We start from the raw sequence: 27,964 nt of genomic DNA on the forward strand, positions 1-27,964 counted from the left end.
AAGGTATTCAGGTTGGAGCCAAACAGTATAAATTGAGAGCATTTGCAGATGATCTAGTCTTGACGTTACAGGAGCCAGAATCTAGTACCAAAAGAGTTTTAGAACTAATTCAAGAATTTGGCCAAGTGGCAGGATTTAAATTGAATAAGTCAAAAACTAAGGTTTTGGAGAAAAACTTAACACCGATTGAAAGAGGGAAGTTTCAGAATGAAACAGGTTTATCTATTGTGAAGAAAGTGAAATACCTGGGGGTTAACATGACAGCAAAAAATGGGAACTTGTTTAAAGATAATTATGAAAAATGTTGGGCGGAAGTGAAAAAAGATTTAGAAATTTGGACAAATTTGAAGCTTTCCTTGTTGGGTCGAATTGCAGCTATAAAGATGAATGTATTGCCTAGAATGTTGTTTTTGTTTCAAACATTGCAAATCGTGGACAAGATGGACTGTTTCAAGAAGTGGCAGAAAGACATTTCTAAATTTGTCTGGCAGGGCAAGAAGCCAAGAATAAAATTTAAGATATTAACTGATGCAAAAGAAAGGGGTGGATTTGCCCTGCCAGACTTTAAACTTTATTATGAATCAGCAGCGTTCTGCTGGTTGAAAGATTGGCTACTTCTTGAGAACACAGACATTTTGGATCTAGAAGGTTTTAACAATTTTTTGGGTGGCATGCATATCTGTGGTATGACAAGGTTAAAGCTCATAAAGCATTTAAAAATCATATTGTCAGAAGAGCATTGTTTAATGTCTGGACAAGATATAAAGATTTACTTGAAAATAAAACCCCAAGGTGGTTATCACCGATGGAAGCGAAGGCTCAGAAGAAGCTCAATATGGAGGCCAAATGGCCAAAATATTGGGAGATTTTGGAACAAGAAGGTGACAAATTGAAATTGCAGAGTTTTGAGAAACTAAAAGATAAGGTGCGAGACTGGCTTCATTATTTTCAGATAATGGAGGCTTACAATTTGGACAAGAAAATTGGCTTCCAGGTGGGAAAATCCAAACTAGAAACAGAACTGTCAGAACCCAAAACTAAGATACTATCAAGAATGTATAACTTGCTGCTGAAATGGAATACTCAGGATGAAACGGTTAAATCTGCTATGATTAAATGGGCACAAGATGTTGGACATAACATCATGTTTGCTGACTGGGAACAGTTGTGGACCACAGGTATGAAATTTACGGCATGTAATGCCTTAAGAGAAAATATTATGAAAATGATATATAGGTGGTACATGACCCCAGTCAAGCTTGCAAAAATTTACCATTTGCCCGATAATAAATGTTGGAAATGTAAAGAAATTGAAGGTACTTTTTTCCACCTTTGGTGGATGTGCCCTAGGATTAAGGCTTTCTGGGAAATGATTTATAATGAATTGAAAAAGGTATTTAAATATACCTTTGTGAAGAAACCAGAAGCCTTTCTCCTGGGCATGGTCGGCCAATTGGTGTTAAAAAAGGATAGAACTTTCTTTATGTATGCTACAACAGCAGCAAGAATACTCATTGCAAAGTATTGGAAGACGCAATTCTCCCTCTGGAAGAATGGCAGACGAAATTGATTGACTTTATGGGACTGGCAGAATTGACTGGCAGAATCCGTGACCAGGGAGAAGAATCGGCAGAAGAAGAATGGAAGACTATTTGCAAAAATATTGTAACATTAAGGAATACTGAGTGATGTTGGATTGAAATTAAGGGGTTATTAGCTGTAATGGTACAAAAGAATATGAAAAAATAGTTCTTTTTTGTACATAGGTAAGAGTATAAGTTACAATAATTTAAGAAGATGGATAGAAAATAAGGTTTATAGCTGTAATGCTATGAGATAAGGATTTGCTGGATGAACAATTTGAACTAGAATACAAGAAGGGGAGGTATGAGGAGGTCAAGGAAATATGTTATTGGAAAATATGATATGAAACTTATGTATTTTTAATAATTTTTTTCTTTTTAATTTTTTCCCTTTTTTTCCTTTTCTTTTTGGTTTGTATAAAATGGAAAATCTTAATAAATATCTTCTTAAAAAAAATAAAATAAACATGCCCAGCTCCCTTAGCCGTTCCTCATAAGGCATCGTTTCCAGGCCTTTGACCATTTTGGTTGCCCTCCTCTGGACACGTTCCAGTTTGTCAGTGTCCTTCTTGAACTGTGGTGCCCAGAACTGGACACAGTACTCCAGGTGAGGTCTGACCAGAGCAGAATACAGTGGCACTATTACTTCCCGTGATCTAGATGCTATACTCCTATTGATGCAGCCCAGAATTGCATTGGCTTTTTTAGCTGCCGCGTCACACTGTTGGCTCATGTCAAGTTTGTGGTCAACCAAGACTCCTAGATCCTTTTCACATGTAGTGCTCTCAAGCCAGGTGTCACCCATCTTGTATTTGTGCCTCTCATTTTTTTTGCCCAAGTGCAATACTTTACATTTCTCCCTGTTAAAATTCATCTTGTTCGTTTTGGCCCAGTTCTCTAATCTGTCAAGGTCGTTTTGAAGTGTGATCCTGTCCTCTGGGGTGTTAGCCACCCCTCCCAGTTTGGTGTCATCTGCAAATTTGATCAGGATGCCCTTGAGTCCATCATCCAAGTCGTTGATAAAGATGTTGAATAAGACCGGGCCCAAGACAGAACCCTGTGGCACCCCACTAGTCACTCTTCTCCAGGATGAAGAGGAACCATTGATGAGCACCCTTTGGGTTCGGTCAGTCAGCCAGTTACAAATCCACTGAGTGGTAGCATAGTCAAGACCGCATTTTACCAGCTTCTTTACAAGAATATCATGGGGCACCTTGTCAAATGCCTTGCTGAAATCAAGGTAGGCTACATCCACTGCGTTCCCTTCATCTACCAGGCTTGTAATTCTGTCAAAAAACGAGATCAGGTTAGTCTGACATGACTTATTTTTCAGAAATCCATGCTGACTATTGGTGATCACAGCATTCCTTTCTAGGTGCTCACAGACTGTTTGCTTAATGATCTGCTCCAGAATCTTCCCTGGTATTGATGTCAGACTGACTGGGCGGTAATTATTTGGGCCCTCTCTTTCCCCCCTTTTGAAAACAGGGACAACATTTGCCCTCCTCCAGTCTGCCGGGACTTCGCCTGTTCTCCAGGAATTCTCAAAGATGACTGCCAGTGGTTCTGAGATCACATCTGCCAGTTCTTTTAATACTCTTGGATGCAGTTCATCTGGCCCTGGGGACTTGAATACATCTAAACTAGCCAAGTATTCTTGTACTATCTCCTTAGTTATTCTGGGCTGTGTTTCCTCTGCTGAATCATTTGCTCCAAATTCTTCAGGTCGGGCATTGTTTTCTTTATCGGAGAAGACTGAGAAAAAGAAGGCATTGAGGAGTTCAGCCCTTTCTGTGTCCCCTGTTTGCATTTCACCATCTTCTCCTCTGAGTGACCCCACTGTTTCTTTGTTCTTCCTTTTGCTACGAACATACCCATAAAAGCCTTTTTTGTTGCTTTTAACCTCTCTAGCAAGCCTGAGTTCATTCTGTGCTTTAGCTTTTCTGACTTTGTGTCTACACGTGCTGGCTATTTGTTTGAATTCCTCTTTGGTGGTTTCCCCCCTTTTCCATTTTTTGTACACATCCTTTTTTAATCTTAACTCAGTTAAAAGTTCTTTAGATAGCCACCCTGGCTTCTTTAGGCACCTTCCATGTTTCCGTCTCATTGGTATTGCCTGAAGTTGTGCTTTTACTATCTCCCTCTTCACAAACTCCCAGCCATCATGAACTCCCTTTCCTTTTAGTATTACTGTCCATGGGATCTCACCCAGCACTTCCCTAAGTTTTATGAAGTCGGCTTTCTTAAAGTCGAGAAATTGAGTCCTAGTATGCTTGGCTGCTCCTTTCCGCTGTATAGTAAACTTCAGAAGAGCATGATCACTCGCGCCTAATGATCCTTCCACTTCTACCCCACTAACCAGGTCATCAACATTGGTTAGGACCAGATCTAAAATGGCTGTTCCTCTTGTTGCTCCTCCCACTTTCTGGACAATGAAGTTGTCTGCAAGGCCAGTGAGGAATCTGTTTGACCTTATGCTCTTGGCTGAGTTTGACATCCAACAAATATCCGGGTAATTGAAGTCCCCCATTACTACTATCTCCCTTCCTTTTGCATGCTTGGCCATCTGTTCCAGGAAGGCATCATCTATGTCCTCCGTTTGGCTTGGGGATCTATAGTAAACTCCCACAATGAGGTCACTGTTCTTCTTCTCTCCCTTAATTTTGACCCAAATGCTCTCACTTTGGCTTTGAGGTTCTAAATCTTGGATCTCTTCACAGGTATACACATCCCTGACATATAACGCCACTCCTCCTCCTTTCTTGTCTGGTCTGTTTCTCTGAAATAGATTGTATCCCTCCATTATTACATTCCAGTCGTGGGACTTATCCCACCAGGTTTCAGTGATGCCTATTATGTCATATTTAGTTTGCTTTACCAAGAGCTCAAGCTCATCTTGTTTATTTCCCATGCTTTGCGCATTAGTGTACAGACATTGAAGTCCATTAATCATTCCCCCGTGTCTCTTATTTAAGGATTTTTTCCTCCCACCACTAGGTCTGCGTGCTGTTTGCTCCATTTGGTCTATTACATTTGGATGATCATCTTCATCAATTGATAGACTCCTACCTTCAGGAGCACTGTCTCCCTCCCCCACATTAGTCAGTTTAAAGAACTCCTGATGAGGTTTCTGAGATTTTTGGCAAAAACATTCCTCCCAACCGTTGTGAGGTGCAGCCCATCGCTTGCCAGAAGCTGCGTCACACGATGGACACTTCAAGATGGCGGGGGCTGCTAAACGGGATGCCAGAGAGGTTCGGAGGGCTAGATTTGCTGTCTCCGACGCCCACACGCAGTGGGAGGCAATTGCTGAGCGGACTGCCAGAAGTAATACCCCAGGGAAAGCTGATACAGTATCCCAGAGAGGGTTGTGTTCCTGACACTGAAAGCTTCACAGAAGAGAGGCTTTTGAAGGAAGAATGCACAAGGGGGGTGCTTCCTGTTCCTGTTAAGGGCGAGAAATCTCCAAAGCAGGAGTAGCAAGGGGAGTTGACTGCCATGTCATCCCAATCTTCACTGCAACCAGTAGGTGGCACTGCTGTGTTTGAAGCAGTGGAAAGTTTTTCCTGTGAGAAGTTTGGACAGAGTTCAAAAGTCAGGAACATTTGCAGCGTTTCCGACAGGTGACATGAAGCAAGGCCAGAGATGCAAAGATGCAGCGCAGATATGGTGACTAGCTGTTCCAGTACAGAGATGCAAGAATCTTTTGTGCTAGATTCTGAGGCGAAGAAACACCTTTGTGGAAGATGGAACTGGTTCACCGCGTGTACACCACAGAAGGGTCTGATCCACCAGTCGGGTGGAGATTTCTTGGAGGTACATAGCACCGGGATCGTGGAACCGAAAAGCTGTAAAGTTGTGATGTCTAATGTGTTTTTCATTCCAGGTTGAGAAGCCCAGCTGAAGCAGCCTGGATGTTCTGTTTATGTCAACAAACAGCGTGCAACCATCCAGAAGAACGAAAGCGACATTATAAATGGCTTGTTCTTACTATGTTGTGATGTTAACATGGGGGATGGTGGAAAAGTTGGAGAGACAAGTGATGCTATGTCTGATAACCATCTTTTTCATGCAGGATGTGTGCATGGGTCTTCCAGATTGCTGGTGTCTGACACAAAGATGGTCAGGTGTACCAAATGTGCTCAGGACAAAGCAAAGGAAGGAGGCGATATGGGTATCTTACAAAGGCACCCTATTGGTAATGGAGATTCTGATGTATGGATTCAGAGGCAACAGAGTGACACGCTCAGCAAACATAGTTTGCAAGGCCTTTCCCTGGATTCAGACAAAAGTTCTGCTAGGGACTGCGACAAGGTAAACCCAAGATGTGCAAAGGGACCAACAGATGGGTCTGACATGTGGGTGCAGACGTCACAAGGCAGGAAGCATAGATTCTTCCTCGGGTATGGTGACTTGTACAAAGTACTGAGACCTCATGCCAAGATGATTTTACTCACTAGGGATGTTGAGTGCAGTGAAAAATGGGGAAGAAATGTGTGTGTTTTCCAAGGCAACCCCATTGCTTCAGACTCAGATACTGAGTCTACTGCTGATGCTGAAAGTGAGGCGAGTTCCACTGATACAGTGAAAGACATGCGCCTGGTGTACAGATCTGAGAAAGCTACCACCAGGTATGCTCAGGAGTTTGCTAACACAGCTATTGCAGTTTTAGCTGTGGCTAGTGGCTCGACACAGGTCTTGGAATCCGAAGTCTTGAAAGGGATACAGGGTTTGTCCTCAAAGGACGGGAAACCACACCCAAAGGCTGTAAGGGTAGACACTGTTTCCTTGGAGAAGAAAGCTGAACCATGTCCAAAGGCCAAAGGCCATGTGTCCTCAGAGAGGAACGAGGCTAGGGTTCGAGTCCCAACAAAGCCAGGTGTGAAACTTCTTGATAGTCAGGAGAACTATGACGCCAAGACTAGTCAGAAGTGCAAGATGGTAAGGCCCAAGGCCAATCCAGTTGCATGTAGTTCCAAGGGTGGAACGGATGGTACAGGGGTATACTGTGTGTATGACATCTGTATGGTTGTTGCACTGCTCATGCATCGGGGGAGGATGTTAGGATTCTTGCTCCGTGTCTGCAGTCATGGGATTGTTGTTTATCACATGGTGGTGTATGTTTTCATTCCATAGTATGGGAAGTGACGGAAACAGGATGTTTATGTTACTGTTCCGTGAAGTGGGACTATTGTTTTTTGTTCTTTTTCTTTTTGCTGTCTGATGAGAAAGAGGAAGTATTATATGTAAATAAAAGTAGATTAGCCAAAATGCTGTGCTACTGAGTTCTGTTACGCAAACTGCAAATACTCTGTAGGATCCCTAAGTGTGCTGATGCTTCTTGGTATCAGCCACTGTGATGTTTGGGCTGAAGAAAGCTTTTGAAGCTCCCGAACGACTGACCAGGAGGGAGAGAACATGCCAGTCAGGCATGTGTCTCTGCCAGTGTCCTACACGTGAGTAAGACGATCCTAACAGTCTGTATATAGTGTGTAAATAAATAGTAGCTTAGATCTACAAAGTCCCACGCTTGTTGCTGCGTAACGCTAGAAGTATAGTGTGCATAAATCAAGCTGATTTATGTTGCTGGAGCACCCTGGAGAAGAAGGGAGATGCCTTTTTCAGTGCTGTACACATCGGAGGACGCTCAGAGTTTCAGGGGCTTGCAGGGGGCCCCAGGGCAAATTCCAGCAGTTGAATCCCAACACTAAGTAAAAGCAAAAAACAAAAGAAGTGCCATGGTCAGATCACTTCCTGCGATCCTTCACTTTTCTGCGATCCAACACTTTTCCGCGACCCTTCCCCTCTGCAGGGAGGTGGGACCGATTCGGATGGTCCGCCCCCGCCACTTAATGGATCCAAATGTGTCAGGGGTCTGCCTTCAAGGGAGGGACAGACAGGAACGTACAGACAGCCTCCTCCTTTGTTGAGCAGCTGCACCGTGTCAGTCTGGTGAAAGCGAGCCTTTAGGAGAAACGGATGACGAGAGAAAGGGGGGGAGGATGCAAAGGCTCAGTCAGGCTGAGATGAGCCACGACACCGCTCCCAGGGAGTTGGAAGTGCCTCTTCCGTTGCATAGTTTTTGCCAGGGAATTACACGTAAGGAAAAGAGGGGGAGAGGGGTTTTCCCGGGCTTTTATGCTGGAGGGCAAACAGGAAAAAGGCACTTCCGGAATCTGCTAGTGATTGAGGCAGACATTGATTTTGGACCTCTGGACTGTACATAGTTTTGCACTCAATAAAACCTGTAAAAGACAGGTGGGAGTCCTGGCTGTTATCTTTGTGAGCAACCACACACACTCCTCACAAAATGGTTTCCAGAGAGTGGTAGGGAATGTTTTATCCCATGTTGATGGCCTTTCAGCGGATTCCCTGGTGGACTGCTGGAATGCGGAGTTAACCAGGGCTATCGACTGTCTGGCTCCAAAGCGCTCCAACTGAATGGAGCCCGGACAGCCCCGTGATGTTCTCCAGAGCTGAGGGCGATGAAACAATCACTCAGACAGCTAGAGAACCAGAACCAGTGAAGGGGATGAATGTCTTGCGTGAGTGTCTGGAGGCAGTTCGAGGATGGATGGTGGCTAAAAGATTTAGATTGAACCCTGACAAAACAGAAGTACTGTTTCAGGGGGGCAGGGGGTGGGTGGGGGACTGTCACCATCAGTGTTTCTGCTGGGTTTGCATCAACCAAATTCAGCCTGGTTAATACACCAGCAATTTTCTGTTTTTGGTGTACCAGAAAATTACCTGCTTGGTGCTTCTCCACCTGCAGAGAAAGATAGTTGGATACCTCACCAAGATCCTTCATGTCAAAGTGCTCCTTCAGCTGAGCTAGGGTGCTTTGGTACAAAGCCTGATTCTTCCAAAACAAAAGAAGATCATCAAAGAAACATAAACAATACCGTTTGTTTTGCCCCTCCTCTTTGACAAACACACATGCCTTGGTGAAAACCTAGAGAAAGCAATGTCTCAGTGAGTTTTGTGTCACAACACCTGGCACTCTGCTTGAGGCCATATAGGGACTTCCGTAGTTTACAGACCATTCCCTTCTGTACCTGCACTCCATCAGGTAGAAGCATATACAGCTCCTCCCCCAAAATCCCGTACAAAAAAAGCTGTGTTCACATCGTGATGAGAAACGTGCAGTTTCTCCTCTGCAACAATCTTGAGCATTAGTCTAATGCTCTCATACTTGACGGTGGGTGAGTAGGTCTCGTGGTATTGGAAAGCCAGTGTGGTGTAGTGGTTAAGGGCGGTAGTCTCGTAATCTGGGGAACCGGGTTCGCATCTCCGCTCCTCCACATGCAGCTGCTGGGTGACCTTGGGCCAGTCACACTTCTTTGAAGTCTCTCAGCCCCACTCACCTCACAGAGTGTTTGTTGTGGGGGAGGAAGGGAAAGGAGATTGTTAGCCGCTTTGAGACTCCTGAAGGGGAGTGAAAGGCGGGATATCAAATCCAAACTCTTCTTCTTCTTCTTCTAGTCCTGTCCTGGTATCTGTGAAAAACCTCTGGCGACCAGTCTGGCTTTGTGTCTGACAACCTTGCCATTCTGGTCTGTCTTGGCCTTGAAGACCCATTTGCTGCCAACAGCCTCATTCCTGGGACTGTTGGCACCAGCTCCCAGGTTTGGTTCCTATTCAAGTAATCAACTTCAGCCTTCATGGCATTAAGCCATGGTTCAGCATCCTTCGGGGTTAACTCCTGGACCTCTTTGAAGCTTGAAGGTTCCCACACCTTTTCTGAGCTACCAAGAACAGCAGTTGCTGTCTTAGCAAACTCATCAGCAAATCTCTTTGGAGGTTTGCCTTTTGTGGCCCTTTCAGATCTGCATGCTAGACGCAAGTCTTCTGCACTCATCTCCTCCTTCTTAGGAGAAAAGTGGCCAATGGTGAACAGGGGTTCTTCCAGTTCAATGTCAGACGCATCAGATGGTCTGACTGAGGCCTTTGCGCTCTTGTAGTCTGCTGTGTCATCACTGTCGCTGACAGCAGCAGCAGCGCCGCCCACTGAGCTAGAATCCGAACTCTGATCATCATCCTCAGCTTCCTCATCATCTTCATCCTCCTCTGAGTGACTCTGGAAAATTCCCACATTCCCCCCCCACTTAGGATTGTACTCAACACTCTTTGTGAACCTAATGGACAGTCATGAATACCCTGTACGCACCCCATGAACAAACCATGTGCCCCACGCTTCCCAAGCTTGCTGCTCTGTGGGGTGCGGACCCACATGTCAGAACCAAAGATTCTCATGTGCTTGACGTAAGGTTTCTTACCAAACATCTTCTCATAGGGAGCACAACCAATAGGCGAGGACAGTCTCCTATTATACGTATAAACAAAAGTATTCAAAGACTCCGGCCAATATTTCTCAGGGAGATTGGCATCATGCAACAAGGTGTGTTTTTTTCTTAAATAATTTTTATTAACTGGCCAATCACATCAAATTAAATCACATCACATAAATTCCGAATTACAAAGCCAAATTTTAAATTTTGTTGGGGGGACCCATATTTCAAGATCCGAAGGGGAATTCTGATCATCTTCTTGCTGCTGCGTTAATGTCCAAATCAGTCCAAATCAGTCCAAACAGAGTTCATAATTCTATCCCATCTTATCTTGCTGTTTCCACATCACATCTTGTTCATATATTTTCTCTTTTTTCTTTATGATCTCTTCTGATAGTCTCCTTAAGCCGATAAACACCAATAGTAATAATAATCCTGTGTGAATTTTCCGTTCTTCCAATCCTCAAATCGAGATGGTTTCCATATATCATCTCCTTCATAGATAACATCGCTCTTTCCATCATAATCTCGCAGAACTGTCGCTCTTAAGTCCCTCTGAGGAGTTTAACCCACAATATATAAACAGCTCTATTTCTCTCTTTCTCCTCCCAGACTCAAGACCTCCGACAGAACTTCCCAATATGGCGACGGCATTTTTAACTGCGTTATTCCAAAGCTCTTATACATTCCACACTCTTCTTAAAACATGCTTTGGTTCGAAAGTTTATCTCCACACAGCCTTAAATCCACAGCTTAAGTCCTTAAAACGACATTTCTGACTTGTGAGGGGAGGGGATTCTTGTTTAATCACATAAGAAAAGAAAGGAAAGTTTTTCCCCCCTCCCCCATCAGTCATTTGCCGTACTGTGTCTTGGCGTATCTTCTCATGTTTTATTCTTGTCTTGTTTTATCAGAGATCTCTTCTGTTAGCAGTCTTTACTCCCCCTTCTTCCTTGAAATACAGTGGTGCCTCGCAAGACGAAATTAATTCGTTCCGCAAGTTTCTTCTTCTTGCGAGTTTTTCGTCTTGCGAAGCACGGTTTCCCATAGGAATGCATTGAAAATCAATTAATGCGTTCCTATGGAGACCGCTTGCCAGGGTGGCGGTGCGGAGAAGGGCTTTTCTCCCCACCGCAAGCCTTCAGGACAGGTACGGAAACAGAGGGGAAGGCGCGCAGCGCTTCTCCTCTGTTCCCGGGGCTTGCGGTGGGAGGAGGGTTTTTCCTCCCCACCGCCAACATTCAGAACAGCATTCTGAATGTTGGCGATGGGAAGGAAAACCCTCCTCCCACCGCAAGTCTTCAGGACAGCCATCCGAAGGCTGGCGCAGGGAGGAGGTCTCTCCGCCCCACCGCCAGCCTTCGGAGCAGCCTTCGGAGCAGCCTTCCGAAGGCTGGCGGCGGGAGGAGGTCTCTCCGCCCCACCGCCAGCCTTCGGAGGAGCCTTCCGAAGGCTGGCGGCGGGAGGTGGTCTCTCCGCCCCACCGCCAGCCTTCGGAGGAGGTCCGAGGACAGTGGGGAAGACGCGCTGCGCTTCCCCGCTGTCCTGGAGATTTCCCTATGGGCTTTCGTCTTGCGAAGGAAGCCCATAGGGAAATTCGTCTTGCGAAGCGCATCGAAAAACGGAAAACCCTTTCGTCTAGCGGGTTTTTCGTCTTGCGAGGCGTTCGTCTTGTGGGGCACCACTGTATGTGCATTCGCTTCATCCAAATTGTTTCTTTTGAAGTTCTTGCAGCTAGTGGCACGAATCAGGGACGGCGTCCAGGAGTGCCGAAATCCCACAGGAGGGCTTTGTGCCTAGTGCCCCCATCCCCACAATTTCGGGGGTGGTATAGGGCACAGCAGGCAAGGGCCGTCCCCCCCCCCACCATCCTGGGGGGGTTAGGGAGGCTAATTACTCCCATCATAGCCTCCAAATTACCTCGTGTGGGTTGGAGAAATGTTATTGTCAGCCATCTTCCAATGCGCCCCCTAGTGGCCCCCATGCAACAAGGTTTTTAGGCCTTGCAGCAATGTTTGGTTTGCCCACTCACAAAGTCTATTCTCCCATGGAGATCTGGGACTTGAGAGGTCGTGCTGGAGTCCCTTCTCAGTCAGGAAAGCTTCAAACTGCTGAGAAGTGACTTCACCGCCTCGATCAGTAAACAAACAGCCAATGTGTTTACTGTGAGCATTCTCCAACCAAGCACAGACTGCCTTGAACCTAGGAAACACTTCTGACTTCTGCTGGAGCATAAACACATGAATGTACCTAGAAAAAGAATCAATTAAAACCATGAAGTACCTTGCTCCACCCAAAGAGGGAGCAAGTGGACCAACCAGGTCTGCGTGGACTAGCTGGTAGGGTTTGGAAGCCTGTCTGCTAGACACCTTGCCTTTTGGAGCAACCTTCACCTTGTTCTCTGCACAAGATACACATTTCATGTGAAATTTACAGGGCTTGATGTTCAAACCCTGAACCAACCCAGGCATTTTGGCCAGTGCCTGCCAAGACATGTGACCAAATCTTCAGTGCGCCTCTTGAATACATCCTGCATGAAGAACTTTGTTAGTTTGTGCAACACAACAAGATTCAACATTAGACACACCAACAGCTTTGTCATCATAAGTTATCAAGAACAAGCCATCAACAAACGTTGCATGCAAAATGTCCTCTTTACCCTTCCTGATGACACAGATGCCCTTCTTGAAAGAAATCTCAAAGTCTTGCTCAGTCAGCTGTGGGATGCTGAGCAAATTGTCTGCAGAATCTGGAACAAAAAGTACTTTGCTGATGATTGTATGCAGACTTGCCAGTTTCACTGTCCCGACTCCTGCAACTCTCAGAGTCTTACCATCAGCCTGCTGAATTTCCCCATCCTGAGGTGTGAAGGAAATAAACAGATGCCGATCCTTCGCTACGTGCGTCAACGCTCCTGAATCCACAGCCAATCTGCCTTTGGCCTTTGGAGAAGCAGTTCCAGCAAACAAAGCCTTGTTTTTCACCAGCTTGGGTTTCTTGCCCCCCTGCTTCTGGCCATCTGCAGGCTTCTTCTTTTGTTTCCCTCCAGCCTTTGGGCAATGACGTTGTAAGTGACCCTGATTTCCACAGTTCCAGCACTTCACAGCTGCCAACGCCTTGGCTCCCCCTGGAGGCTGGAATGCTCTCCCACACTGCTCCCCCTGAAGCACACAAGCTGGTTCAGCTGCATTCCTCCAATCATATTCGTTTTGCAAGGTCACCAAAACTTTTGAAGCAGTGAGCTCCTGTGCAGGAAGAGTTGCCAGCTGGCTCGCCACAGCGCGGCAGCTCACATCTAAAGAATCCAGGATAAGGATTGCAAACAGAGATTCTGGCATGTTGAAACCTCTTTGAGTCAATTCTGTAACTTTAGGACATGACTTCTGAGGTCCCCCCCCCCCGGCTCCAAACACTTCTTGTGCAGCTTTTTGAAGTAAAGCAACACAGACCTAGCTTCTTGTTGGAGATGTGAGGCCTGAAGCCCCTCCCACATCTCACACGAGCTGGTCTTGCCAGCCAGGGTAATTAACTCTTCTGGAGCTACTGAGAGCAGAATTACCCCCATGGCTCTTGAATCTTGTACAACCCATGCATCAATCAGAGGTGCTTGGGGGTCCTCAGAAACAGTGTGCCACACACCAAGCCTTCTCAATTGGCCTTGCAGTACCTTGCCCAGGTCTGATAACTGTGGCCATTAAGCTTTGGGCACGGAACCCCATCTGAGACTTGTAAAAGATCCATTCCTGCTCTTCACGCAAGCCTTAGAACTGGATACAATTTACAATCAGCCTTATCTTAAGCACGTCGTAAATCAGACATAGCGTGCTTCTCTCTCCGGCCTAATTGGTTCTTGGCACAGACTTCAAAAGCCTTCTAGCTGTGGCCGGGACAATCAGCTTCACATATCTCTGTCTCTGCCGGGAGCCATCAGCAGTCTTACTCTCCTGTAAGCGCCATGGATCTGGGCCCAAAACCCTTTTGTTGGGATACTGCCAGGAATCGGGGGCATCAGGCAGGCATCAGACAGGCCCCCAGCTGGCTCCAGCCACCAGTTGGCAGCCGGTCTCCCTTGGAACAGCATCAGTGACACAAGCCTCAGATACGTTTAGAGACCCGTGCATGCTCTGTCAGCAGAGTGTGTAAATCACCTCACAGCAGAAGAGGCAGACAGAGAGATGTGCAAGCATAATGTACAGCATTTATTCAGCATAGTTCAGGAACAAAGGAAAACATGTCTGCATCCCTTCGTGTTCAGCAAAACAGCAAAGCAAAAGCTATATGCAAACGGAAGTTCCCAGCGAGAGCTGAAAGTAAACAGGCATGTGACACACAACAGCCTGTTCCTGAATGGGGCAACTGTGCCCCTGAAGGACCAGGTGCACAGCCTGGGAGTCATTTTGGACTCACAGCTGTCCATGGAGTCCCAGGTTAATTCTATGTCCAGGGCGGCTGTCTACCAGCTCCACCTGGTACGCAGGCTGAGACCCTACCTGCCTGCGCACTGTCCCACCAGAGTTATACATGGTCTGGTTATCTCCTGCTTGGACTACTGCAATGCGCACTATGTGGGACTACCTTTGAAGGTGACTTGGAAACTACAACTAATCCAGAATGCAGCAGCTAGACTGGTGACTGGGAGTGGCTGCTGAGACCATATAACACTGGTCCTGAAAGGTGTACCTTGGCTCTCAGTATGTTTCCCAATACAATTCAAAGTGTTGGTGCTGACCTTTAAATCCCTAAACACCCTTGGCCCAGTATACCTGAAGGAGCGTCTCCACCCCCATCATCCAGCATGAACACAGAGAACCAGCACTGAGGGCCTTCTGGCGGTTCCCACTGCGAGAAGTGAAGTGACAGGGAACCAGACAGAGAGCCTTCTCAGTAGTGGCGCCCTGTGGAACGCCCTCCCATCAGATGTCAAGGAGATGAGTAACTATATTACCTTCAGTAGATATCTGAAGGCAGCCCTGTATAGGGAAGCTTTTTAAGGCTTAATGTTTTACTACGTCTTTATATACGCTGGAAGCTGCGTATGGAAGGCAGGATACAAAAAAATTATATTATTATTATTATTATTATTATTATTATTATTATTATTATTATATTACTACTGGAATGCCATTTGTTGTCCAGCCTTCTCGATATTCTCACACATCTTACAAGGACCAGCACATGCAGGGTGTTACCAACCTGCCCTACCTTGCTGAGGATTCGGTAAAGGAGCCCAAGGATAGTCTTAGATTTCCCAGTCCCAGGTGGCCCATGGATCAAGCAAACTTTGGGCAATGAAGGCAGCTTCATCACGAAGGTGTAAGCAGTTTCAATAGCTGTCCTTTGATCTTCATTAAGCTCCTTCATGTACGAAGACTGTGGGGCAAAGGAGAGGACAAAGGTGCATCTCTCACCAGAACGGACCGTTCCGAGATTTCTGTGACCTAGTTCACACTAATACAATGCCAAACCATGGCTTAGTGTGAGCATGTGGGTTCGCAGAACAGGAGACTGTGATGGCTTTGCTTACAGTATTCTACTGCTGTGAGCTAGGTCTTGGTTTGGGCTACAGCAAGTTTTCCAAACTTAAGCCTGTGGTTTGCCTCACTTAAAGTTTGAACCACATGTCCAAGTCCAGAAGACACATGCAAGCCAAACCATGGTTTAGCTCACAGTAGCAGGACCTCAAGGCGAATCAAACTAGCCACCATCTCCTCTTTGAGCACCTGCAAGTTTGCACTAAGCCATGGTTTGGTTTAGCATTTTCTGCAAACTGACCCTGCGTTATCTGTCCTCACTTCAGAGGTACAAAAGCCCCAAGGATTTGGAAGTCTCTCTTCAATGGACCTCTCATTTTGCAGAAAATTGCCACAGGAATGTTATCACAATGTCATTCTCTCCTAAGGCCCAAGTTCAACTTTCAGGAGGAAGAGTGGGATATAAATTGAATAAATAAATGAAGAGGAAGGAGGAGACTGTGGAAGACTGCTGCTGATGTTCATCAGCTTTGTGCCAACCAGATGTTTTGGACTACCAGTCCCATCAGCCCTGGCCAGCATGGCCAATGGTTGGAGGTGATGGGAGTTGTAGCCCCAAACACCTGGGGAGTGTCAGGCTGGGGGAAGGTTGGCTTAAGACAGGTAATGTGCGCTCAAGCTTAATTTTGGCTATGGAAAGACAGGTGGGACTCAGTGAATTTCCCAAGCAGCTAAATTTCACATCCATGTGAGATACAGCCAAACAGGAGACAAAAAAGGTGTAGATGGAATTATGCACTGGGTAGTGGCAGGGGGACCGTTTCAGTCCAAGGGCCACATTCCTTCCAGAACAACATTCTGAGGGCCACATGGCAGGGACAAAAGTGAGCAACGCAAACATGGTGGGTTTTACCTTTCTTCACATTCAAGACACCACTCTCCTCCCAAATTCAGGCAAGCAAGAGGCTTGATCAGAGCTCAAGGACACATCCCAACCAGGCAGATAACACCACCACCACTCAAGGAGGGTGCAAAGCAAGGCCAGTGAAGGGCAAGGCCTGGGTGTCTCTAATTCATTCTCGCATTGCTGGATCATGTGATCCTTATTTACATTCCACACTGCTGGAAGTGTGGGAACAGAAACTCAGACAAGAGAACTTCCGTTCTGTGTGTTCTTATTTTTCTGCTCTTTGTTCTCTGCTTTCAGACAGAGAAGACGTGTGTGAGAGACACTGCTCACACCAGTCATGTTTTGTTGTTTTGATTTGCTGTAAATTAATAAATTTCGTGATGCCACACGCCTACACAGCCTCGCTTCTTGCAGAACTCTGCTAAGCATGCATACAGCTCCACTGGATGTATGTCGCAGTTCTCCTGCGTACAGAGGAATGTACGCACACTGGGGACAGTGTGTGTGGCCTAGGCAGACTTGCAAGTGCCAGTCAGAGAGGCCTGGAGGGTGGCATTTGGCCCCTGGGACTGAGGTCCCCACCCTTGTCTCACATCTAAAAGACCATGTTCCCAAGAGATGCAGATTTGTGGCCACATGTTACGGGCAACACTTGAAAAGCGACGGTGTGTGAACCATAATTCCGAAGGCTTCCCTGGAGATGGCAGGAGAAAGCTTCCATCTGCTGCTAATCTTAACAGCTAACTGTCTCTCCTCCTATCCCCCGCCTCCACCTCCGGAAAGTTGGCTGCTGGAGTAGAAATATTCTCTTGCCTCTCTCTGGTCTTCTCTGCCCATCTCTGAGGGAGTTTCAGCTTAACACCTGGCTCATTGGCCATTGGGTAGCAAAATATCTTATACCTCCCCAAGTCAGAACTGGGTTATATTGCCTTTTAAAACAAACACTTACAGAAGTCTCCAAGTCCACAGCTGAGCCTGTCAGACAGAAGTCAGAGTTTTGTGGGCTGATTATGGCTTTGGCTAGAGGGCTTCGGTTCAGAAGAAGGAGGGCCTTGAACATTTGCTCCGTTGTCACCAAAGAACTGACCACAACACACCTGACTTTCTTATCAACACCGGACAAATTTCCTTGTGTCTTGACAGACAGGAGACAGGCATCCTGCTCTTTCATCTCTGAGAGAGAGAGAGATACACAGGGGTACAATTCAGAAACCACAGTGTATGCATTCATTATCATCTAGCATTCAAATCATGATTTGAGAGCTTTTCTAGCATACATATTAACAGACTGTACATTGTTTAGAGTTCTTAGCCTGCTTCCATTTCCCAAAACCGTGGCTTGTAACCCCACTTCAAACAATGGCTTCTGATCTCAATCCATGGCTTCTTGGCTTGCCAGTGGATGATAAACCATGGTTTGTCAACTCAAAACTTCATGCCAAACTATAGTTAAGCTTTCTTAACCACAAAGCTTGGTGCAATACCTGGACTGAGCCAGAATTTCATGCTGAAATAGCAGAAATGGGTTCCCCATCCCAAATCAAATAACTTACTGACACCAAGGGTTGGCTAACATAATTGTTTTGTACACTTACTTATTAGTTGTTGTTTTTTTAAAAAAAACACCTACCAGTATAAAACCGAGTCACATAGCCCACATGGCGTAATGGACAGCTCTCTGCCTTGCCTTCTTTGCTATAGAAGTTTTGCTTTTCAGACAATATTAAGAACACCAAGTCACATTCCTTTGGGTGCAGCTGTTTCTCTAAATTGCTTCTTGAGATGTTAACTGGAGAAGTAATTTGAACACAGAACAGAAATATGCAAACATTTAGCCACATACAGATACAACTACGTTGTTACCAAAAGCTCTTAATAAAACAGTAGGCATGTCGAGCACAAGTTGCTACAGCTGAACTTTGAATTCCAGATGTTTTTGGTTACCCAGTCGCACATTCTAATAAATATTCACTCAATTTAGTTGTATGAGCTTTTTCATTGGTGAGACCTGCTGAGGTCCATTTTGGAGAGAGAAAGCATTCTGGGTATTGAGATAAAGCAGGCACACCTTGCCTCAATCCTCGTTTTTTTTCTTTTTAATCAAATAATATTGATTTTTATTCATTATTTATTTAATCATTTGCAGCACCTGGATATCAGTTTGTTTGTCACAGATATTGGTTTATTTTATTTCATAAAATTTATACACCGCTTGTTTGGTTTTTTACAACTTCAAAGCAGTTTACCAAAAGATTAAAACAATAAAATAATTGGTTAAAAAATTTAAAAAAAATTTAAAAAATCAAATCAACGAGAAACTGAAAACAGGCTAAAATACACATCAACATTCTGTGTTGGGCAGAAAAGCAAAAAAGATACAGGCAGAATAAAGTATAATAGCCCTTGACTGCTCACCCCAACAGTCTAGTGTTAACACAAGCACTTCTGTTATCTACTACAACCACCATTAAAAACAGGACTGCATTTCTACTTCCCATTTGTTTATATGCAGTGAAATTCTCACTCACTTGTAAAATCTGCTTCATTTGTGTCTGCATTGAAGTTCAGCAAATTCAACTCAAAAGGCCTTTGCTCTTTTGATTTCTGGTTCTCTAGCCACTCCTGTGCCATCTGCAGGGAAATGGAAGCATAGGCTTAAGAGACTGCTCTTCCACCACATGTGGGCTGCTAAAACCATTGGGCAGGATTCCCTGCTCATAAATGGGGCCCAGAGAGTCTGTGGCTCACCACAGTTAACTTTATTGACTGATTTTCACAGAGAGCAAAAGGAGTTACAGTCTAAGGAAATAATAAAATCCCTGCTTGCAGCAGCCCAACAACTGGTGGCACAAAACTGGAGAAATTTAGCAAACTTGCAACTTTTCTTATGAGGACAAAAGGTATGGACAGTGATATTAATGAAGAAACTTACCAAATACATGAAAGCTCTATATTGAACATAAGACTCCAACCATTTTATGGACATATGATGTTCTGTTATTACTTTCATGTTTGGGAATCCATCGAATTAGCAGCCTCCATCTACTCATGGACAATTGTGATGCAATGTATTTTGTTAAATACACATGCTCTCGCTTAGTGGGATTGGGAGGGAGGACTGTATTGCTTTAAAAAATGTCTATTGATGTATTAGCATAATTTTGATGCATACATTTGTAAAACTAAACAAAAACATTCAACACCTGCCCCATCCAAAAAAACCCCAAATGGGACACTTTTAACCCCGCTCCCCCTTGCCAAAAAACCCTAGAGTCCACTACTACACTAGTGCAACAGTTAGGCTTACAAAAATCCCTTTTGCGTGAACGAGGCACACCTTTCAAAGGCTGGTGTGGGGAATCTGTTTAGGGAAGTTTTTAATGTCTGATGTTTTATTGTATTTAAAATATTTTGTTGGAAGCTGCCCAGAGTGGTGGGGTTATCATTATTATTATTATTACTATTACTATTATTAATTTAACTTTTGGCCTTCCAGATATTGCTGGACTACAATGCCCATCCATCCATCCATCCATCCATCCCTGGTGCCACTGGCCATATGCTAGGGCTGATGGGAGTTGTAGTTGAGTAACATCTGGAGGGTCACAGATGTTCCCCCACCTCCTGTCCTAAGGACAACATCCACACCCTACATTTTAAAGCACTGTTATACCACTTTAAACAGCCATGGCTCCTTCCCGCATAGGCTGTAATGATCTCAGACAGGCAAGCAAGACTTGATAAGATTTAATGACTCCCTGTCAGTTTTATGGTACGTTTATAATAAATTACATCCAGAGTGCAGCTCCCAGCCTGACACTCTTGAAACAAGTTGGTCACTCACTTCCTGGCGTGGTGCGCTCAGCGTCGGGTCAGGGAAAGCGCTTTGCTGCAGTAAGAGCGCTCCCAGTCACAGATACGGGATAAAAAGACGGGGAAGCGAGGGCGACGCAAACCCTGAAGAGGTCTGAGAGGAGGTTCCAGACTGAAGAAAACAGATCCAAGCAGCGCATAAAGGGGTTTTCTGCCGTTCCAGCACAAAAAGTGGAGGAAGGTGGAAGAACCTCAGCGCAGAAAAGATCGCACACCCGACCGTGAGACGCCCCTTAGACCCGAATGAGAAAGCGCCAGGCTGCTCCAACCCAAAACTGTAAAATCAAGAGTACTCCTGAAGGAAGAAGGTAATAACGCTGGTTTAAATTAAAATAAAAGGAGTACGGACTAACTTAATATTATAAAGGACAGTAAAGCTAATGAAGAGAGGAGCTTCAGCGTTCTGAGACTTATCAAGTTGTGGAAAATAAGCCTTGTAAAGAGGCAGAAAATAAAAACTGAGACATACTGAGTACCTGCTTCTACAGGGGGACGCTCTGTTGAGAGAGACAAGGAGCTGAAATAGCAAGCAGCAGCAGCGGTGACAACAAAGCAGCGGCCATTGAGGAGGAGATCAGCGTAAAACAAAGGGGTGAGTGGAAAAGAAAAAGGAGGGGGAGGAACGTGGAGGAGACAATGGAAAAGAGAAGGAATAGAAAAGATTTGAAGACCAGGCAGTGGTGGGAAGATAAAGATTAAGATAAAGAAGTGAAAGGGAAGAGGAAGAGATATACAAAGGGAGAGAAAGAAGGAGGAAAAAGACTGGAATAGGGAAGAAAGCAGCTGGCGAAAATGGCGCTGGGGGGGGGGGAAGTGTGAGTCATCGCCCCCAGAAGTGAAAAAAGCCGGAAGAAGAATAGTGGCAGAAACAGTCACTGCAACAAAGAGAGGCTAGAGAAACAAAACAAGAAGGACCACCTCACAAGTAAATTGGAAAAGCGCGCCACCTAGAGGCGGAAAATAAAATTACTCCCATAATTTAAAAAACGCTGGTAAGACGCAGGTTTGAAGCACAACCATAAAGAAGTTCAGCTTCTAGAAAATAAGTTCTTAAGACGGGTGTTAAGTATTGCGAAGGAATTTTTCTCTGATAACTGCCAAAGTAATTAAATTAAAACAAAATATTTAATTAAATTTATATTAAAACTTGGATTTTTTTTTTACTCTTTTATTTTTTTAAAAAAAAATTTAATATTTGAGATGAACTGATAACGACAGTGTAAAACCACTGGAATCTTAACTGACTTTCAATCCCAACAGATGAAATAAAAGGACTAAATTATAGACTATAAACAGAACATTTTCAAAGTTTAGGAATATATAAATTCTTGGTTTGAAATAAAGATATCTTGATCAGAACCAAAAGGAAGAAGACAAATATGGGTTCTAAAAAATACCAAACTACACTGACATCTGGGTCAGGTCTACAAGTGAGAAGACAATCAACAGCTGAAACAGACCCCAATGTTGACATAAAAGAGCTTATAATGGGGATGGAAAAGAGCCTGAATGATAAGCTGGACATATTAGCTGGCAACATCCAACAAAACTCAAAGCTAATAATAGACTTAACAACACAAATAAGTGACCTCTCACTTAAAAATAAAGAACTGGATAAATCTGTACAAGAACTCAAGGGTAAATCTACCAAACAAGAGGAAATGACGAAGAAAGTGCAAATGGAAAATAAGGACATTAAAAAATCACAAGATTCAACGAAGGAAGAAATAAATGACCTAAAGAGAGCCCATGAAGAGCTGCTAGATGATTTATCATTGATGGAGATGCGTCAGAAGGAGATGGTCCTCCGCTTCCGAGGCGTCCCACAAACTCATGATGAACAAATTCAAGAGAAACTATCACAGGAGATTGCAAACTGGTTGGGAGTAGAGGTAGAAGAGATGCTATTGGATATTGATAAAATTTTCAGGATCAAATCAGAAACATCGGACACTTATAAAGGGCCAGGAGATTGTTTATTTTTTTTCAACTCCAGACTTTTAAAGGACAAAATATTACATCAAAAAGGACAAGCGAAGTTAATAATAGAAGATAGGCCTATCAAAATATTTAAGGAAATCCCAAAAAGAATTTTGAAGAAAAGGCAGACTATAAGACAGTAACAGAAGCACTCAAGAAGAATTCGATTAGATTCTGGTGGGAATTTCCTGAGGGCATCACCTTCACATATAAGGACAGAAGAAAAACTTTTAGATCAGTAGACGAGCTGGGAAAATTCTGGAGGAAGTACAAAAAAGAACTAACTGGAGATCCAACATTGGAGCGAGAGGAAACAACGCAGACGCCACAAGAAGCATAGAGAGACAAACGGGTATTAAGGGGGGGGGGGAGAGATTGGAAGAAACATAATATCAAAATCCTAAAATTTCTGAGTTTTTTTCTTTTTCTTTTCTTTTCTTTTATTTACTCAATGAAACCATTGTAGATAATAAATAAAGATTAATGAATCTAAAAATTATATCTTGGAATGTTAACGGTTTAAATGATAAGAGGAAGAGAAATAAAATAGAACATGTATTGAGGAAAGAACAATGGGATATCATATGCTTGCAGGAGACCCATGTGACTAGAAATCACAGAAGGGTTTTAGAAAACAAGAGATTGGGTCAAGAATTTATATCCTCAGATGTAAAAAAGAAAAGGGGAATTGTGATCTATGTGAACCCTAAACTAGACGCAAAAAAAATCTGTAAGGATGATGAGGGTAGATTATTAGGGGTAAAAATAACAAAAGGTAAAGAACATTTAATTATAGTAGGAGTTTATGCACCGAATGGTAACAAAACAGAATTCTTCAGAAAAGTAGAAGCTAATTTACTGGAATTTATAGAAGAGGAAATAATTTTGATGGGAGACCTAAATGGTGTCACATCAATAGAATTAGATAGGACAGAGAGAGAAAGAAAATCAAAACAAGGCAGACTCCCAGATACCTTCTTTCAGATGGTAGAAAACTTAAATTTGATTGACACATGGAGATATAAAAACCCAGGAGAAAGACAGTATACACATTTCTCGGAAGTAAAAAAATCAGCCGGCAGAATTGACAGCATATGGGTATCAAATAACTTAACAACTAAAATTAAAAAAGCAGAAATACAGACCAAAATTATTACAGATCACAACCCAGTCACATTAGAATTAAAGGAATACAAGAAAACTAATAAAAGATGGAGACTTAACGAAAGAATATTAAATAACGAAAAGATTCTGAAAAAAGCGCAAGAACTAATGAAAGAATTTTTTGAATTAAATAAAGAACAGGATACAGACATCAGGACAATATGGGATGCAAGTAAAGCTTTCATAAGAGGCTTTTACATACAACAAAGTGCAATAAGGAAAAGAAACAGAGAGCAAAAACTAGAACAAATAAGGAAAGAAATAGGAATAAATGAAAAATTATTAACAAAACAACCAAAAAATGAATTAATAAACCAAAAACTAAAAATATTACAAACCCAGGCCTCAGCAATATTAAATAGTGAAATTGAGGACAATATTAAATGGATGAAACAAAGGTCGTTCGAATTTGCAAATAAACCCGGAAAGATGCTAGCCTGGCAATTGAAAAAAAGACAAAAGGAAAAACTGATTGATAAAATAGTGGAAGAAGGGAGAACATTAGATAATCCTGAGGAAGTTAAAAAGTGCTTTATAAAATATTATAATAAGCTATATAAAGCAGGAAATGAGACAGAGGATGAAATAAAAGAGTATTTATGTGGAAAGGATATACCGTATTTTTCGCCCTATAAGACGCACCAGACCATAAGACGCACCTAGTTTTTGGAGGAGGAAAACAAGAAAAAATATATTCTGAATCTCAGAAGCCAGAACAGCAAGAGGGATCGCTGTGCAGTGAAAGCAGCGATCCCTCTTGCTGTTCTGGCTTCTGGGATAGCTGCACAGCCTGCATTCGCTCCATAAGACGCACACAAATTTCCCCTAACTTTTTAGGAGGGAAAAAGTGAGTCTTATAGAGCAAAAAATACGGTACCTAAAATTAAGAAAGAAAAGATTCAAGATCTAAACTCCCCAATAACCACGACAGAGCTTCATCAAGCAATAATTACGATGAAACTGGGAAAATCCCCAGGTCCAGATGGTCTTACCGCAATACATTACAAAAAATTAGAGGAACCATTATTATCACCTATGAAGACACTCTTAAATAGAATACTAGAAGACGGGAAGATTCCCAACACCTGGAAACAGGCTCACATAGTAGTAATCCCAAAACAAGGACAAAATAAAGAGTTTATAACCAATTATAGACCAATATCATTACTAAATAATGATTACAAGATCTATGCACAAATATTGGCTACAAGATTAAAGACAGTTTTGCAGGATTGTATAAATAAAGAGCAGGCAGGGTTCTTGCCGGGCAGGAAAATGAGTGATAATATAAGAACAGTGATTGATATGATCGAGTATTTAGACATGAAACCGAGTAAGAAGGTAGCCTTTGTTTTTGTGGACGCGGAAAAGGTGTTTGACAAAGTATCATGGAAATTTCTAAAAATATTATTAGACCAGATGGACATGGGAGACCAAATTACAAGAGGGCTAAAAGCAATTTATGAACAACAAGAAGCAAACATAATGTTAAATAATGGCACGACTGATTATTTTAAAATACAGAAGGGCACCAGACAAGGGTGCCCACTTTCACCATTATTATTCATTTTGGTTTTGGAAATATTAAATCAAGAAATCAGACTGGATCAAGAAATAAATGGAATATCCCTAGGAGAGAAAACATACAAAATAAGGGCATTTGCAGATGATTTAGTCTTAATGGTGGAAAATCCAAAGGAAAGCATAGCAAAGGCTCTAGAAAAAATGGGAAACTTTGGAAGGGTCTCAGGTTTTGCTTTGAATAAAGAAAAAACGAAACTAATGGTAAAAAACGTGGGAGATCAAGAGAAAAAGGAACTGGTAGAAAAATTTGGATTACAAATTGTAAAAAAAGTGAAATATTTAGGAATACAAATAACAATGAAAAATATAAATTTATTTGAGGATAATTATAAAAAAAATTGGGAAGAAACAAAAAGAGAAATGGAAACTTGGACAAGACTGAATTTAACACTCTGGGGTAGAATTTCGGCTATTAAAATGAATATTTTACCAAAACTCCTGTTCCTTTTTCAAATGATTCCCATAATAGTTAAAGATGATTGTTTTAAAAAATGGAAAACGGACCTAACAAAGTTTATATGGCAAGGCAAAAAGCCACAGATCAAACATAAATTATTAACTGACATAAAAGAGCGGGGAGGTTTCGGACTCCCAGACCTGAGACTATATTACGATGCGGCATGCTTTACTTGGATCAAGGATTGGAACAAATTGGATAACAGTGACATTTCGGACTTGGAGGGATGGAACAACAGATATGGTTGGCACGCCTATCTAACTTATAACAAAGTGGCAGTACATAAAGAATTTCTAAGCCACATAATTAGAAATGCATTATACAAGGTCTGGGTGAGACATAGAAGGTTGTTAGAACCGAAAACCCCATGGTGGGTCTCCCCGTTAGAAGTTATATCGGTTAAAAAGAAAAATACTATAGGAAGAATGGCGACATACCAGCAGCTCCTAAAGGAAGAACAGGGCCACTTAAAACTGAGACCATATGAAGAGGTGACCCAATACTGTACTACATGGTTACAATATCACCAAATTGCACATATATTTAATCAGGATAAAATAATAGGATTTGAAAAAGAAGAATCAAAATTACAAAAAGTATTATTACAGAACTCAAAAAAGAATATATCCAAAATGTATAATTTATTATTAGAATGGGAATTAAAGGATGAAGATGTAAAAGAAGTTATGATCAAATGGGCATGTGATATAGGATATGTGATTCGGCTGGACCAATGGGAGAAATTATGGAAATATGATATTAAATTCACGGCATGTTATACAATAAGAGAAAATTTTATGAAAATGGCATACCAATGGTACTTAACTCTGGTAAAACTGGCTAAAATTTACAAATTAAAATCGAATACCTGTTGGAGATGTAAAAAAGAAATAGGAACAATGTTTCACATGTGGTGGGAATGCCGACCTATCAAACAATTCTGGAACGAAATTTATGAAGAACTCAAAAAGATGTTTAAAATATCTTTCAGTAAAAAACCGGAGGCATTCCTTTTAGGTTTAATTACAAATGATATCCCCGACAATCAAAGGAAAGTATTCCTTTATGCAACAACAGCTGCCAGGATGCTTATAGCAAAAAACTGGAAAGGGAGAAAAATTCCATCAGTGAAAGACTGGCAAATTAAATTTTGTGAATACATAAATCTGGCAAGACTCACAGCATTCATAAGGGGACAATCGGACCAGAAATTATTAAAAGAATGGGGTTGTGCTAAAGAGTATATGAAAAAACATTGTTCTGGAGTAAGTATATTGGTATGTAATGAATGATGCTTTACAGGGTTAAAGGGGGGGAAAATGGTGTTACAAAAAAAAAGGACAAAGATAGATGTAATCTAACTAGACACAACAATATAGTAAGAGTAATTTTTTTGAGGTCTTACAACAAAGGAAGGAAGTCAATATGTGTATATGTATGTAATGATATGGTTTTTTTTCTGTAGATGTGTGCTTTTCCGCTTTTGTTTAGTGTTGTTTTGTTTCCTTTGCTTTTTTTCCTTTTTCTTTTCTGGTTTTTTTTTTTTGTATGTTCCGTTCTTTTTTGTTTGTATAGTATTATTTTGGATTCAATGTTTGTAATTTTTGTTATGATTATGAATTGAAAATAAAAAAAGAAAAAAAACGGAAAAAAAGAAACAAGTTGGTCACTCTCAGAAACCTCATCAGGAGGGCTTTAAACTGACTAATGTGGGGGAGGGAGACAGTGCTCCTGAAGGTAGGAGTCTATCAATTGATGAAGATGATCATCCAAATGTCATAGACCGAATGGAGCAAACAGCACGCAGACCTAGTGGTGGGAGGAAAAAATCCTTAAATAAGAGACACGGGGGAATGATTAATGGACTTCAATGTCTGTACACTAATGCGCAAAGCATGGGAAATAAACAAGATGAGCTTGAGCTCTTGGTACAGCAAACTAAATATGACATAATAGGCATCACTGAAACCTGGTGGGATAAGTCCCACGACTGGAATGTAATAATGGAGGGATACAATCTATTTCAGAGAAACAGACCAGACAAGAAAGGAGGAGGAGTGGCGTTATATGTCAGGGATGTGTATACCTGTGAAGAGATCCAAGATTTAGAACCTCAACGCCAAAGTGAGAGCATTTGGGTCAAAATTAAGGGAGAGAAGAAGAACAGTGACCTCATTGTGGGAGTTTACTATAGATCCCCAAGCCAAACGGAGGACATAGATGATGCCTTCCTGGAACAGATGGCCAAGCATGCAAAAGGAAGGGAGATAGTAGTAATGGGGGACTTCAATTACCCGGATATTTGCTGTATGTCAAACTCAACCAAGAGCATAAGGTCAAACAGATTCCTCACTGGCCTTGCAGACAACTTCATTGTCCAGAAAGTGGGAGGAGCAACAAGAGGAACAGCCATTTTAGATCTGGTCCTAACCAATGTTGATGACCTGGTTAGTGGGGTAGAAGTGGAAGGATCATTAGGCGCGAGTGATCATGCTCTTCTGAAGTTTACTATACAGCGGAAAGGAGCAGCCAAGCATACTAGGACTCAATTTCTCGACTTTAAGAAAGCCGACTTCATAAAACTTAGGGAAGTGCTGGGTGAGATCCCATGGACAGTAATACTAAAAGGAAAGGGAGTTCATGATGGCTGGGAG

General features: G+C 42.7%; 1 protein-coding gene and 1 long non-coding RNA gene across 2 annotated transcripts in view; one reads left to right on the forward strand and one right to left on the reverse strand.

The window, feature by feature from the left end:
- The window catches only part of LOC310753783 (putative helicase senataxin), a 215,455-nt gene that overhangs the window by 59,538 nt on the left and 127,953 nt on the right, over positions 1 to 27,964 (reverse strand). Inside the window, exons 10-13 of the mRNA XM_083595121.1 lie at positions 18,781 to 18,883; positions 17,883 to 18,041; positions 17,202 to 17,425; positions 15,074 to 15,241 (exon numbers count right to left, since the gene is read on the reverse strand). Coding sequence (XP_083451247.1) covers positions 15,074 to 15,241; positions 17,202 to 17,425; positions 17,883 to 18,041; positions 18,781 to 18,883 — 654 coding nt within the window. The remainder of the gene's footprint in view (positions 1 to 15,073; positions 15,242 to 17,201; positions 17,426 to 17,882; positions 18,042 to 18,780; positions 18,884 to 27,964) is intronic.
- LOC310753799 overlaps positions 1 to 27,964 on the forward strand; it is a 272,887-nt gene that overhangs the window by 42,369 nt on the left and 202,554 nt on the right. The gene's annotated exons all lie outside the window — the stretch shown is intronic.

Source organism: Podarcis filfolensis (genome assembly GCF_964270895.1).
Source record: "Podarcis filfolensis genome assembly, chromosome: W".
Classification (NCBI taxonomy): domain Eukaryota; kingdom Metazoa; phylum Chordata; class Lepidosauria; order Squamata; family Lacertidae; genus Podarcis; species Podarcis filfolensis.